Source organism: Phalacrocorax aristotelis, chromosome 6 (assembly GCF_949628215.1).
Source record: "Phalacrocorax aristotelis chromosome 6, bGulAri2.1, whole genome shotgun sequence".
Classification (NCBI taxonomy): Eukaryota; Metazoa; Chordata; class Aves; order Suliformes; family Phalacrocoracidae; genus Phalacrocorax; species Phalacrocorax aristotelis.
The window spans coordinates 63,127,965-63,142,092 of NC_134281.1; the positions used below are offsets into that span (position 1 = coordinate 63,127,965).

At 35.6% G+C, this 14,128-nt stretch overlaps 1 protein-coding gene across 3 annotated transcripts in view; it reads left to right on the forward strand.

The window, feature by feature from the left end:
• Nucleotides 1-14,128, forward strand: part of EEIG2 (EEIG family member 2) — a 33,958-nt gene that overhangs the window by 15,517 nt on the left and 4,313 nt on the right. The window contains exons 3-11 of one of the 3 annotated variants that reach the window (XM_075098296.1): nt 585-614; nt 1,120-1,236; nt 2,464-2,510; nt 6,473-6,579; nt 7,534-7,629; nt 8,186-8,354; nt 8,446-8,573; nt 8,977-9,046; nt 10,694-13,238. In XM_075098296.1, coding sequence (XP_074954397.1) covers nt 585-614; nt 1,120-1,236; nt 2,464-2,510; nt 6,473-6,579; nt 7,534-7,629; nt 8,186-8,354; nt 8,446-8,573; nt 8,977-9,046; nt 10,694-10,709 — 780 coding nt within the window. In that variant the 3' untranslated portion in view covers nt 10,710-13,238. Of the gene's footprint in view, nt 1-584; nt 615-1,119; nt 1,237-2,463; nt 2,511-6,472; nt 6,580-7,533; nt 7,630-8,185; nt 8,355-8,445; nt 8,574-8,976; nt 9,047-10,688; nt 13,239-14,128 lie in introns of those variants that run through there. The other 2 variants (XM_075098294.1, XM_075098295.1) reach the window with 2 other exon arrangements.

Sequence of the window (14,128 nt, forward strand, 5' to 3'; positions counted from 1 at the left end):
AATTTTTAAATGTCTGATAAGCTTCATAAAGCAAATAGTAGCTGCAACCATGTCACGTATTATTCTAGTCAAAATTTTGTAGTAATTCTACTAATTACCTTAGTTTGACTAATTCATGGGGGGTTTATGTTCTTATTGAAAATAACACTTCTTCCAGCAGGACAGCAAAGGAATTGCTTATCAGTCTTTTTATAAAGTTAACCCTTGGCAGATGCTTCTAGCAAGCAGCAGTAAACTTAGAAGCCTTGAACTGTGCTAAGTACCAGAATTTACCAGAATTTTGTATTCAGCATTTCCTGCCTTTGGAGCTAGTCTTCGCAAGAGCCAAATGCTGGTTGGCATCAGGCATTCTACCCTTCCCCCCTCTGCAAGATGACAGTCTCCTGCTGGCCAGCACCAGCAGGATCTCCGGATCATTAGTACTAAGTGCTAAATAGCAATCGTACAGACTAGCAAATGTGTGTTGAGTGATTTTAAAATGAAGATTAGTATTTGCTTTTCTAAAAAAAGCCAAAACAAACAAAAAAACCCCAGTCAGTATCTTTAATGCCTTAATGACATGTCTTTTTTTCTTTTTTATCTAGGAGTTAAAAGGAGGAAAGGCATATGCAAAGGTAAACTGAGATGTATCTAATTTTGCCTAAGAATTAGCCTTCATTTCTTGTAATTTTATGCCCTTTTAACACACTTACAGAATAATACTCTAATACCCACGATTTCATTATGTGCATTATAGTGACACAGTGGTGTTGGAACTCTCAATCAGTGTTTAATAATATATAATAACCTTATACCACCAGAATGCTTTTTTCTTTCAACTTAGTATATTGAAAAGGTTGCTAAAAGTAAACCCCTCTGCATGTGTTTACTTTTAAAAATAATGAAAACTATCCTTGTTTTTTTGTCTTGAGACTTTAATTTTTAACTGGACATAAAGCTATGCAGAATTTGACACTCAAAGTTTGTTTTCTGCTTTCGGCCTTACGCCACTGCCTTTAATGGGCATCTTATTCATATTTGAGAGAAACCACTGTTGAGTGGCACTCAATACTGTGCATGTCGCAAAAAACTTCATTTAGTAATAGGCTTACTACTGACTCTGTCATTTTCTCTTAACAGCTGGGATTTGCAGATCTAAATCTAGCAGAGTTTGCTGGATCGGGAAATACTACTCGTCGCTGTTTACTGGAAGGTTATGATACCAAAAATACAAGACAGGATAACTCCATTCTCAAAGTAATTTGTTTCCTTTGTCATACTTAAACTAATAAAGCAGAGTACAAGTGGTATTAAGCACTTAATGAATTTTAGAATACATTTTCTGAACCTCTTTCTATAAGGAAAACTATTCAAAGTAAAAACATCAGCATTGTTTAGAGAGAATCATTAAAATCCATGCAGTCAAAAATAGAATTTGTCCTACTCTTTGAAATGGAGCTGGATAGCTGTAAAAGATAAGTTTTCAAAAGATATTCCTGTTCTAACAGAAAATGAAAATGGAATAGGGAAGCATGATGAAAAAGTTAATACATTCATATAAATGTAGCAATTGCATCTTTAAGACTGGGCAACTTCCTGGGGGGCTTTTCTAAGAGTGAATCTCTTAATTGGCTTATTTATGTATAAGCCAGCGTCAGCACCTCCACGACTCGTGGTACCTTCCCTTTTCTGTTTCATAGTCATCAGTGTAACAATTGGTGAGCATTGTTGGAAGAAACTCACCCTGACGTTCTCTCCCATTAGTCCAGGGAGTTAAAAAAGTTGAAGCTGCATTAACCTGAAAATAATTACATGCAGAATGTTACAAGTAAATTTTTTTAAAGTTTCTTTTCCTACCAAGACACTAGGATTATTTTCTCATACTACTGAGTACACCATTTAAGCATGCACTTTCCTATTTCTTTAAGATGGCTATAGACTTTTTTCCAGAAAACATTAATTGATGGCATTGACCCAGCTAACAAGCCTTCTCAGTGCATTGTTGTCCTATGGCATTATTTACCTTCTGCGGTTTTACGTCACCTCTGATGTTAGCACAACCAGTTCTCATCTGCTAGCAGTTTGCTAAACACTCTCAGCAAGGAACATAATTCAGAACATAATTCAGTGCTTTAAACAATATTTTGTTTGCTCATTAATCTTTTAGATTTCGTGTCTCTTTATTCTTCCCTTTAAGCCATCTTAACTATTAATGTTTCTAAGATTCTTCTTGATCTATGTGACATTTGCAGACTCTTGTATGTGCAACTGCTACTTTAAATACTGTTTTGTGTTGTTTGCATGTGCGTTAAGAAAAAAGATGTCAGTTTTTGCATGTGTTTATTTGCATATGTGATAATGCCGTTTTGTTTTACTTAAATATAAGACTTGTGGCAAGTATAACTTAGTAATGTGACCATATATCACAGACCAGTTCCATTTTGGTTTTTTTCTCACAGTGGGTTTTGTTTTCTTAATGTGTAGGTTTTGATCAACATGCAGCTAATGTCCGGAGACCCATGCTTTAAAATGTAAGTTTATAAAAAAATCTGTGTGGGATAGTGTTTTGGTCATACAGTCCATGTTCAGAATTACACTTCCAATTTGCGTATATAAATCTCTCCAATCTGGCAACAATATTAGAAAAAAAAAGAAGGTAGCTAAATAATGGCTAACATGGTAAAAATACCAGTAGAAGTATCATAGTTCTCCTTGCTGCTAAATAGTTAGTATATTTTCAAGCAAAGAATACTAGCCTGTACATCTGTAATTAAAAATAAATATATAACACCCCACACACACTCACGGGAAACTGTTCCTGCAGCAGGCTTACATAAATATACTTCGTACGGGGTGATCTGACTAATACTTGTGTTTGGAAAATGTGCTGTTATACCTTCTATTCACAAGTCTCAGATGATTTTAAAAGATTTATTTTTTAAAAAAAGTGTGATATGACTTAGTACATGAGAAAGCACTTAGAGATATTTAATTAGCAAAGACATTATGCAACTTAGTAAAAGATGCAAGAGGTAACATCTGGCGTGGGGGTAGATAGGAAAATAAAAATCTGCTGTATATTCAGGATCCTTTGGCCTCATTGTCCTTAATATGTAGTTAAGGAAATGTAATAGTTTTGCTAAAGCATGTTAGCTTCCATAACTAACCACAGGACAGAAAAATCACACATGCTAGGGAAAAACTTAGTCATGTGTAAGATGAAATTGTTGCCTTCTTTCTAGACTCATAAGCCATTTTGCTATGAGGCACCCAAGCTTAGGGGATAACTAAACGGAAACAGTGCAATTGGCAAGCTTCCTATATCCAGAGAACACCGCTGTCTTGCTAACCATGACTTAATTATTCTCATCAGTAGGAAGACCTCTCACATGTTATTTGTATTGTAAGAGATATTTTATAACAACTTAAATGCCATTCAGTTTAAGGATAGGCTTAGAGATATGTATAGAATCTGCTTCCAGGAATGCAGTGTGGAAGGTTCCTCTATACTTGCCAAGACTCCTAATGTCACCGCTTTTATGTGACTTAGAATGTTGGTAGACTGGGTTGTTTGAAGTGTATGTGCTTTCAGTTTAACGCCAATTTTTTCTAATCCCACATGACAGTAGATGGCAATTTTGTCTAGATCCAGGTTTAATCCAATTCAGTTGTATTTGACTTTTCACAAGATGTTTTGGGGTGGGGTTGATGAAATCATTCCTTCAAAATAAATTTGATCCCTTCAGTTCTAGTTTAACGCAAATTTTTCTTCAGATGACTTCATTGACCGTATTGTTATATGGAAACTAGTAGGAGGCAGATTCAGAATGAGAGGACATACTTTCTTCCGACAACATGCAGTTAAGCTGTGGAACTCCTTGCTGCTGCACATTGTGAATGCTAAAAGCTCAGGAAAGAATTAAGACAAATTCCTGAATAAAAAAATTACTGAGGTCTATTAAGTATCAAACATCTTATGAGGCTCAAGAAATACCTAAGCTACAGATGAGGAGATGCTGGAAGAACGTTCAGGTGGTACATTAGTATGTGTGCCATATTCTGTTAGCATCTGTTGTTTGCTGCTGACAGAAACACGATGCAAGGCTAGACAGACCTTTGGTCTGAGACAACATGCTTGTTCTCATGCTAGCCTTTTCAAAAACAATCTAAGGCAGAGTGCCAAGTATTACATACAATTTGAAAAAAAAAGAGCTAAAGGAAAATCATCTGGAAAAAATTGCTAGCTTCACCCTTGTTATGTCAATCTCAACTCTTTGTGTAGGTTCTCGACTTTCATTTATATTTTCAGACCTTATGTTAGATCAAAGATACCTTCCATTGTAAAGATAAAGTGCGTGCTTACAAACTGCTACACTAAAACACTTTCACTTCAGTATGGATTATTTTTTTAATTAAAAAATAATCCATGAGCAAAATTTAAACTAATCTTTTATCAGATCAAAGAAGGCAATCAATGTCCCTCTGAATAATCCAATTAAAAGGGATAATAATGTCATATAGGCTTAATCTGTAGCAGTAAACATATACTGAAGTCTTCCTTAAGTAAAAAAGACTGTGTTTCAAGTGAAATGAGGCTGCAGCTCTAAGAAAAGCAGCATGACCTCCTAACTCAGTCTGAGGTGCAAGTATGAAGTAACTCATGATTTGTCGGTTTTGTTGGGACCATCAAGAACTGTTTTCTGTAGCAACTCGAGACTTTGAGCATTACTGCTGTGGCTGTATCCTTACCATTGTTTCTGAGGAGAACCGAGAACGTTGCCTGCACCAGTCTAGCTCAGATGATTCGCTGCAGGAACTCTTCAATGTCCTTTTGCACCACAAAAGGCCCTTTCTCCTCTCTTCTTTTTCTGACCTTGTACAAGAAGAATAGAACGCTGTGAAACCTCATCTTGTGCTTACTGACTAAATAGTATGAGGGTTCTATCTGAATTAGTTTGACTGGGCAAAGCTTTTCTGTATCCCTAGTTATTCAGCACTTCTTGATTTACTTTGAGTCAGACCTATTAATATATCACTGACATTGATAAACAATTTCTCAAAGGCAACTAACCAATTGTTAGTCTAGTATACTAATAAAACAATGTAATTCTGCTCTTTACTGGCTGGTACCGAAGTAGTTGAAATGAGTACCAAAATAGTTTGCTGGCTCCCTAGGAAAAAATCTCTAACTGAAATTATTCAGACTTGGCTTTTTTTTTTTCCCAAATTGATGATATAACAATTTCCTGGAATGTAAACTTTCCACACAAACAGAACAAAAAATGTATCTAATCCAGATGTTCTCTGTAGAAGGAAAAATAAACCTTAAAACAATTTCACAGTCTGGAATCAGCTACGTATTTTATGAAGAAGCCTAGACGGCATGATGTTTGACCTGGAGTAACGTCCCTGAAAGCATTCAGTTCTTCCTTTCAAAAAAGTATGTTAGGCAGTTAAGTCACAAAAGCATTTTATTTCCAGAAGTGTGTTTTCTCTTTCTCTCTTTACTTTCAACTGTAACATAAGAGAGGGTATGTTACTGTACATAAAGACAGTGACTAATTTATTGAGTATGTAAAATCTAAAAATGTCAACAAGTATCCATTTGTATGCAGACCAACAGTCTGTTCCCAAAGTAAAAAATAACAAAGCATTAAAAAAATGGTATGTAACACCTTGAAATGTGTTTTAGTTGTATTTGCTTGCAAGAGAAGATTACTTTCACTTTGTCATTTTCTAATTAGTTTCTTTTGCACTAGCAAAACACAAACTTAGAGGTTTATTCATTTTAATAAAATATCCCTTTGGGCCTTGTTATAAACTGAAACAAGCATTTAAGCTTTATTAAAAGCTTTTAAAATATTGAACCAAATTTAAATCATGTTGTACGTGACTTTTTTTTTTTAATTTGCAGGAGGTAGAATTTAAAGGGGAATACATGGAGACAGTAACACAGGCGCCTTTGTTAGGAGTGGGAGGGTTACCAGCCCAGAATCACCTCGTATACTGTACAGAGATGAAACAAAGCCAGGAGTACATCACAGTGCACAAGCCAAGTAGGCCAACTGCCATTGTGTGGTTTTGGTTTTTTTTACACTTACCATCTTGTCATGTACTCCACAAAGTACTGAATTATATATATTCTTAGCACATAAATTATCCCATGATTCATACACTTTAAAAACATAATTAAAAACTTCAAAATAAACACACTCCACCAATCATCAAAAAAGGAAAAATCTTTCCAAGGATCCCCAAAAGGACTGACAGCGGAGCAGATGGAGTCTGTAAAATGTCCTGAAGCTCAATAGCAGAAGCTTTTTGTAAATTTTATTTTTATTTTTAACAGGGAGCTACAGAGCATGCTTTCAGAAAAAGGTTGAAGCACAGTATGAATTATGCCAACTTACATTAAAAAAAAAAGGTCTGTGCTGATCAATTTGGAGGGATTACAGCAGAGGTGCAGCAAATCTTAACCACCTTTTTCTTACAGGCCTCCTTCCACAGCAATGTCTATAGCAATTTCTGGAGAATCAGAATCTTTGCATGATGACAGGAAAGGGGGAGAAAACTTACAAGTAGTACATCTGGGCATATCAGGTATAAAATAATCTCTTGTCAATTCTTTTAAAACTGGCTTCATAGCTTCAAGAAGATGTATGAAATACTTCAATTCTGAAAGGGATGCTGGCTGTTGGCCCACAAAGGGTCCTTCTTTGGTTATTTGTTGAGACACTCTCCTAGGCAATATCAGTGGAATCCCTCTTTTTTTACTTTTTTAACAGTTTACCTTAATGGAAAGAAAGAACAGAAATGGGATTGACAGCCTGCCTTCTTTTTAACATTTAAAATATTTCATTTTCTGCGTGACACATTTATTGATTTGCTTTGGATTTGTATTTTGACTCAGCATTTAATGTGGCCCTTGATTTTCAACTTATGAATCATAGGGATATGCATAACTGAGTAAATTTTAGGTGGTTTCAGTATTGTTTAAAACTGAAATAGTTACTCTGAAATGTAGAGAATTAGAAAAACTATTCAAACACCTTATTACTGGTTGAAATTCGGGGTTTTTTTGGTGGGGTGGAGGGGGTGTCTTTTTTTTGTTGTTTTTTACAAGCTTCAGGCTCCAATATAGCTTATTAATTTCCACCCTAAACACACTTTAAGTTGTCTTAACTATAGTCACTTTTTTCAGCTAGAACACTTCCAGCACACCATTCTACTATGGTACTATGGAAAGCCCGGTGATCTCTTTAACATCTACAGTGTAGACAAATCTAAAACTCCATTTCATACAAACCTTTCTAACCCAATTGTACTCTCTGTTTTACTAAGACAGAAATGTATTACAATTTTTTTTTAAGGAATGCATATTCATTAACACACGTGGTATTTTTGCAGCACTTGAATCTTCAAAGGGTTTGTAGAAAACCAGTGTCAAATCCCTAATCCCTCTGGGAAATCTGACATTTGAGTCTAATCAAGATTATAGGCAAAGTAATAGCGAAGCTGGCTTTAGCAACAGTATCTAACTTGCACATGTTGCAGATGTCTCATCAAAGAGTGCCTCAGTCCCAGATGAACTCGGTGCATGTGGACATTCCAGAACATCAAGCTATGCAAGTCAGCAGTCAAAACTGTCAGGTAGCTGTTAACAATTTTGTTATGAATTGTTGGGGTTTGTTTACTTTCACAGTTTTAGATGGTAGAACGTAATATACTTCATATGTTTAAAAAACGGTTTGAGGTTGAAAGCTTTTTCCTGGGAGTTTCAGGTGTGGGGAGGGTAACATTTTTTTCCTCTTAAAAGCACAATTAATTATCTGTTCAGATGTGAGACAGCTTTTTCCCTTAGCTTCATCCAATTAACATATCTGAATGAGATTTCCACCTCTTCCATGTGTAAAAACAACTGACTTAAAACTGGAGAGTTAGTTCTAAAAGCTGAAGGGGAAGTAATGACACTGAGTCTTTATATTTGTTAGGAGGCAAGAGTTATTTAGAACAAAAACCCAGCATGTGCTAGAATACAAAACCCGAAGTAAATTGCCTTGTTGGCATATGCACATACATTCATAACGTTTCTGAAATCTCTGTAACAAGACAAAACACACATTCTGCTTTCAGGATGGTAAAATACAAGCAATGACCTTGGCTGTCAACAACATACCTAACCACCTCTCCTGCACCTTCCCAACAGGATACAGCACGTGTCACTCTAGATCATCCAGCCTGTCTGACCTCTGCCACAGGAGGAACACCTCAGTGGGTAGTACCTCAACCGGAATTGGAAGTATTCTAGAGCCATGTGAAGGGACTGAGCCAAAAGTAACTGAACCTAACATTGATACATCAGAAAAGCTTTGCAGGTACACCTAACTATGAAAGCCTTGTCTAGCAGAAGTAAACCATAATTTACTGTATCACTTCTAAGAGCTCTGAATATGTCTATTTTTGCAGACATCCTGTAAAGCAAGACTCTGTGGAGTCACAGCTGAAGAGGGTTGATGCTACCAGAGTTGATGCTGATGATATAGTTGAAAAAATACTCCAGAGTCAAGACTTCAGTTTAGACTCAAGTGCAGAAGGTATGAACATAAATAAGGAAGCTTAGGAAAAACTGATGCACATTACAGGCCTTAGGAAAATCCACTCTCTTCACAGTCCCTGTTGCTTGTGTAATCATAAGGATTGTGCATATGGATCACTACATTTTCTGCTTCATCCTGTCTCCCAGAAGTTGAAAATACACTTGCGTGACTCGGGTGACTTTCCCAGAGAATTACTTTAAGCCTGAAAACAAAAGAGCAGGGGCAAACCCAAAAGGAAGGCAGTTCCTCCAACCTATACCATGTGAAGTCTGGTCCTCCGTTACTTAAAATATACGCATCTGAAAGTATCAGTTACAAAACTGGTAGATTTAAAAATACTTAGCTCTAGCTAGGGCAACATTAAAGGAAGCTGACATATGTTAATTCCCTTGCTTTTTAGAAGAAGGTTTAAGATTATTTGTGGGCCCTGGTGGAAGCACTTCTTTTGGAAGCCATCATCTACCTAACAGGTATGTAGCCTGAACAACTAATCCATAGGTAATACTAAACAAAAACACATCTTATACAGCAGTTATTGTGTACATACATTCTTGATCTTTGTAACTTTCTATTCTATATCATTTAAAGGCAGCAAAAGAACTAGATAATCAGGTTTTAAAACAAAACACATAGGTTAGCTCCAAAATAATGTGTCAGCCATAGGAATTATAACTTTTGGAGGTTCTGAAGAGCCTCAGTTCCAAAGTTTTCAGGTACGAGCTATGTTTCAATATGGACACAGGAAACAGGCACCAGTTTGAAATCTTAGCTCTACAGACTTTCTACGTTTCTCTCTGGAGCTAGAAGAAAGTCTTAAGTGTTTTACACAGCCACCTTTGCAGTATCAAACTTCTATGTCTTCCTCATAACAAGCCTAATTTTCGTCACTTCAGTTTTGCTCACAACTCCTGCTCTTTCCATATGCTACACTATTCCTGTTTCAATGGCTTGTCATCTTTCACCTATTTGTAGCCCTAAACTCCTCCCTTTTAAAATCTGCTTCAGATTATCTTCTTGTAGTTGTTTTAGAACCGGGGAGATTTTTTTTTCTTCTCTAAACCCTCTTCAAAAACTCTGATATATGACTTGCCCTGAATGTATTAGTCTTTTCAGTTGAGAAAACATTAAAAACCAGTAAGAATATGCTCTAATACCATGATTCTGCAGTCCAGGTGAACTTTTAAGATTTTTCTTTATCTCACAAAATTAGCATAGCATCAGTGTTTTGGCAATTTCAGCAAGTACTTATGGAATTAGGTATAAAGGGAGCTGATAATGTGCTCAAAGTTGTAAAACAAATACATTTTCCACAAGCAAGCAACACTGATGGTTAAAGGATAATTCACCGGTTTATTTGCAAACTGGGCGCACTAATTTCTATCTAGGATAACGTGTATGGTTACAGAGCACGCTACAGTAGTATGTAGAGATCTGTCCTAACTCAGTTCCCAGAACAGTCCAGGCAGAAGATTATACTAAGGGAGAGCTTTGCCCTATTAATTTTTGACCTGGTACTGCAAGTTGCCATGTAAAACAACCCACTGTGCTCTGGCGTGTGCAGGGTGAAAGAGTTTTGTAAGTGCGCATCTACAATTCAGCACGAACAAAAGACTGGAAGATGTTTTTCTTCTATCTTAACATAAGATGACTACAACTTACGGGGTTTTTTTAGAGACTTTTATCTATATGTATAAATCTCTATGAAAATTATTAGCTGCATATGATATAACTGGAGTGGTAGGGGTACCCAAAAGATAGTGTTTAAGAAACTGTAGGGAAGTCCAACAGTAACTTCTTTTTCAGTAACATTATTTATCATTCTTCATTTTGACTGTAGTATAACATAAAATGCTTTAACGCATTAAATGGTAGGTTACTCAGTGGCATGGTAATTGTACATGTTTTCTACCCTTCATGTTTAGCAGTTCTGGTACAAGCAGGTTGGGGTTTTTTGTTGGCTTGTTTTGTTAGGGTTTTTTTATTGGTTTTTTTTGGGGGGTGGGGTTGGTTGGTTGGCGTTTATTAAACAGTAAGCTTGCTGATCTATGATACTTGCCATTTACCTTCCATTTAGACTGGAATTGAATTAACTTCTTTCAAACATTCTTTCAGAGCAGGATCTGGAGCATATGAGCAGGTGGTGATAAAACGCTAGACTAGAATGACAACTGAGGAAAACTTGGAGCTCTGGCATTGATACTTCTGTTTTTGTTTGCTCTGTTGCAAGAGTTGTGGAAGCCAAAATGAACTCAATGTGATTTTTTTTTTCCCAAAAGTAATGGAATGCCTCTTGCTCATAGAGCTTCATCTCCTGTGGTATGAAGGCTATGTATACCTTGTGAGCACTTGTACTGTTTTTCTAAGGTCTACCTGATATTATTGGAATTACTCGCTTTTTAAGTTGTGTGAAACATTTTTGGAAGCACGATTGAGTGAGTCCCATTTCAGTATTTTATACAGGACACCACTTAGGGTGATGTACTTTGCTTGTAACTTCTTTTCTAAAGAAGCTTCTAAAAGTTGGTTTTAAATGAACCTGAAGAAATTAATTACTCGATTTGATCCTACCTGCCATTTTAGTCTTACAGAAGCTAATTACTTATATCAAGATTCATGCCAAGCCAAGATGAAGGCCTCCACAGAACAGCCCAGCCGTCTATTAAGAGTACTTACTGAGCATAACTTTGTTTTAAGCTTGAACAGTAGAGGTTAACTTCACATGCAGTAAAAAAAAAAAAACCGAACACAAAACCAAATAGATCTAAACTAGCCAGTAATCAGTTGTGTTACTTGAAAATGAAGTCTAGATGGTTAAATGCATCAAATGTGACATCTGTTTTCATGCAAGTGGCAAAAGAAGTGGCATTCCACATCAAGATATGAAGGCAGAGTAGTGTATTATCAAGAAAGCTGGCTTGATTGTTAAATCTGGAGTTCAAAAGCTGCTTCCACAGAAACTCACTTCAATAATGCATGAACCTTGAGATTCAGTGGGATGGTACTGTTTACAAACCTAGTCAGTAGTTTACCACTTACAACTTTTTATTGTAGCTTAATCCTTCACAGATAATGCTTTGCTTGTGTTTTGAATGTGCCTTGTGGGATTGGGGAGGTACAGGGGAAACTACTTACTAAGCAATTTAAGCTTTAAAACTAGGTAAATATCTATACTATTATCAATATAACTTATTAAGAGAAGCACTTTATTGTAGGCATACACTCTGAAAAATACACTCTGAAAAATCTTACTGGGCAGCAGATTTGTTGAACACTTCTTCCTTCACTATCTGTCCACTATTCCATTAAGGTCAATGTACTGTATTTAAATTTGCACAAAGAGCAATTTGCCTGGCAGGGAGGAAAGATGGAAGATCTCTTAAGATTTTAATTGAGAATTATGAAAGAATGGTATTTAAAGGGATGTGTTAGGTGAACAGTTCTAATTCAGGCTTGGCTCTGCTGTATTTAATTGCAAACTGCAAATGACCTTAATTTTGTTATGATTAGTTGTATTGTTTACCTGTAAGGTTTGGATTAAATCAAAATACAAATAGTGTGGCCCTTTTTGAAAGGTCTGAATGCTTCAAATTCTGCTCAGAGTGATGTTTGACATCTTTTTATTGAAGTATAAGCAGACCATATTTAATAGGTTAAATAAGGAAAGAGTAGGCTTTGTTTTCCACAAATCCACAGTAGAGTTATTAAACTAATTTTTATTTGTTTTTAAAGGAAATTTCAGATCTTAAAGCTTGAGTACTGTTACTGAATATGTTTAATATGAGCTATTTCTCAGTTATGGTACTTAAATACTTTTATTTCCTACTATTAACCTATTTGAAGTGTTTTAATGGGTAAAAGAATTAATTAAAAAAGATTATATTTTAGCTGCTGTTAATAGAAGTGTGGTATTATCCATTTCTGTCCTCCACAGGACTTTTAAACAGAAACTACGTAACTGCTAGTATACAACTGTCTCTCAGAGCATGATAGCTTCATTTCCTGTTAAATAACTAATTTTTACCCAAAAAATCCTACTGCAAGCCCAAAGATGCATGAAATTTGAATAAATTAACTTGCTTTCAGTACTCTTTAGCACACTTGTTGACAAATCTATTAAAACCAGTAGTAGATAGTAGTTTACCTAAGTTTACTAGGAAAAATAGGCATAGTTTAAGGAAAACAGACTGTCAAAAAAATATTGTTCAGCTACTTACGTAATTCTTTAGGGAATTTCCATAGCCAAGATGTGTATTCTATGTTAAAAAGACGCAGCTAACTGCCATAGATTAGATATTTTGCTTACTAGAAAACAATTATTTTCTTGCCTGAGCGGATCTTTTAAATAAGAGGGACGTTTACATGGAAATCAAGCTTTAATAAAATTGTATTCTAGTAATTTATTGTTCTCACATTGAGTTACAACGCTTTACGAAGCGATTCTCTAATTGTGCATATTTTAAGTGGAACATAACCCTTATATTTAGATATAGTATTTCCTTCTTTGTGAACTGTGTAATAGTATACTGGAGACTCTCCTATAGTAAACTGTTCAGGATGTGTTGGTGGTTGGTTGTTTTGTTGGGGTTTTTTGGTTGCTTTTTTAAACTGTATTTAAATGCAGATGTCTCAGACATTCAATAAACTCATGTCTTCAGCTTGGGATATGATTCTAAATAATTGTATCTTTTAATGCAAAAATGAAAAACTTAAATGGAAGTTTGTGTCCATCTCCGTTTCTCTACTGCTTTTCAAACTTCACCTCTGCAGCTTGTTAAACTTCATCTCTAATCCACAAAGTATTTAATGGCACCGTTACTAGTACATAGTTATTTATCTGTCTCCTGGAGAAGAAAAGTAGTATATCCATCTTATGCAAATGAAAATAAATAAAGTGTGGGGCATATTGGTGGGTTAATTATTAAGCAGATTCCACAACTAGCAGAATTTAGGGGAAGTGAGGGCACTGCGTATAGTCCTTCTTCACCTTGCAAATGACAAAATTAATCCTCCTCAGTCGAGTGTAAAGATTTACTACTACTTAAACTTTTCATACATTTTGTGTAACTTCGCAAATTACCTTCTTATTTTTCTAACAAAACTACTTGTGGTATTTCTTTTCTGATCAATGCATTCAAAATAACCAAGCTTTTTGATACTGCAGTAGGCACCTGTTCTTGCATAAAAACAACTAGATTGGTGAAATTGCAGTAATTAGAGTACAAACTATTTGGCACTCTGATAAGTTCAGTAATCAATTGTACAGTGAGGGTTAAGAGAAGTAGCTGTACCATGTATAACCAACTCCAGTCTCAGCTGTGTTTCAATCTAAAAAAGAAGAAAATTTTTAAAACATTTCAGCAGAATACCCTCAAATTTCTTTTGTGGGTTGTGGTCTCCTATGGTTTTATGAATCAACAGTTTCTGTACAGAATAAAAGGCAAATCTCATCAGCAAACAAATCCTCCAGGTAAAGACCTCCCAGTGGAGAGTTCTCTCAGAAATATGAAGTATACATGTATATATGTAAAACATTCATAGGTGCTAGTCACCTT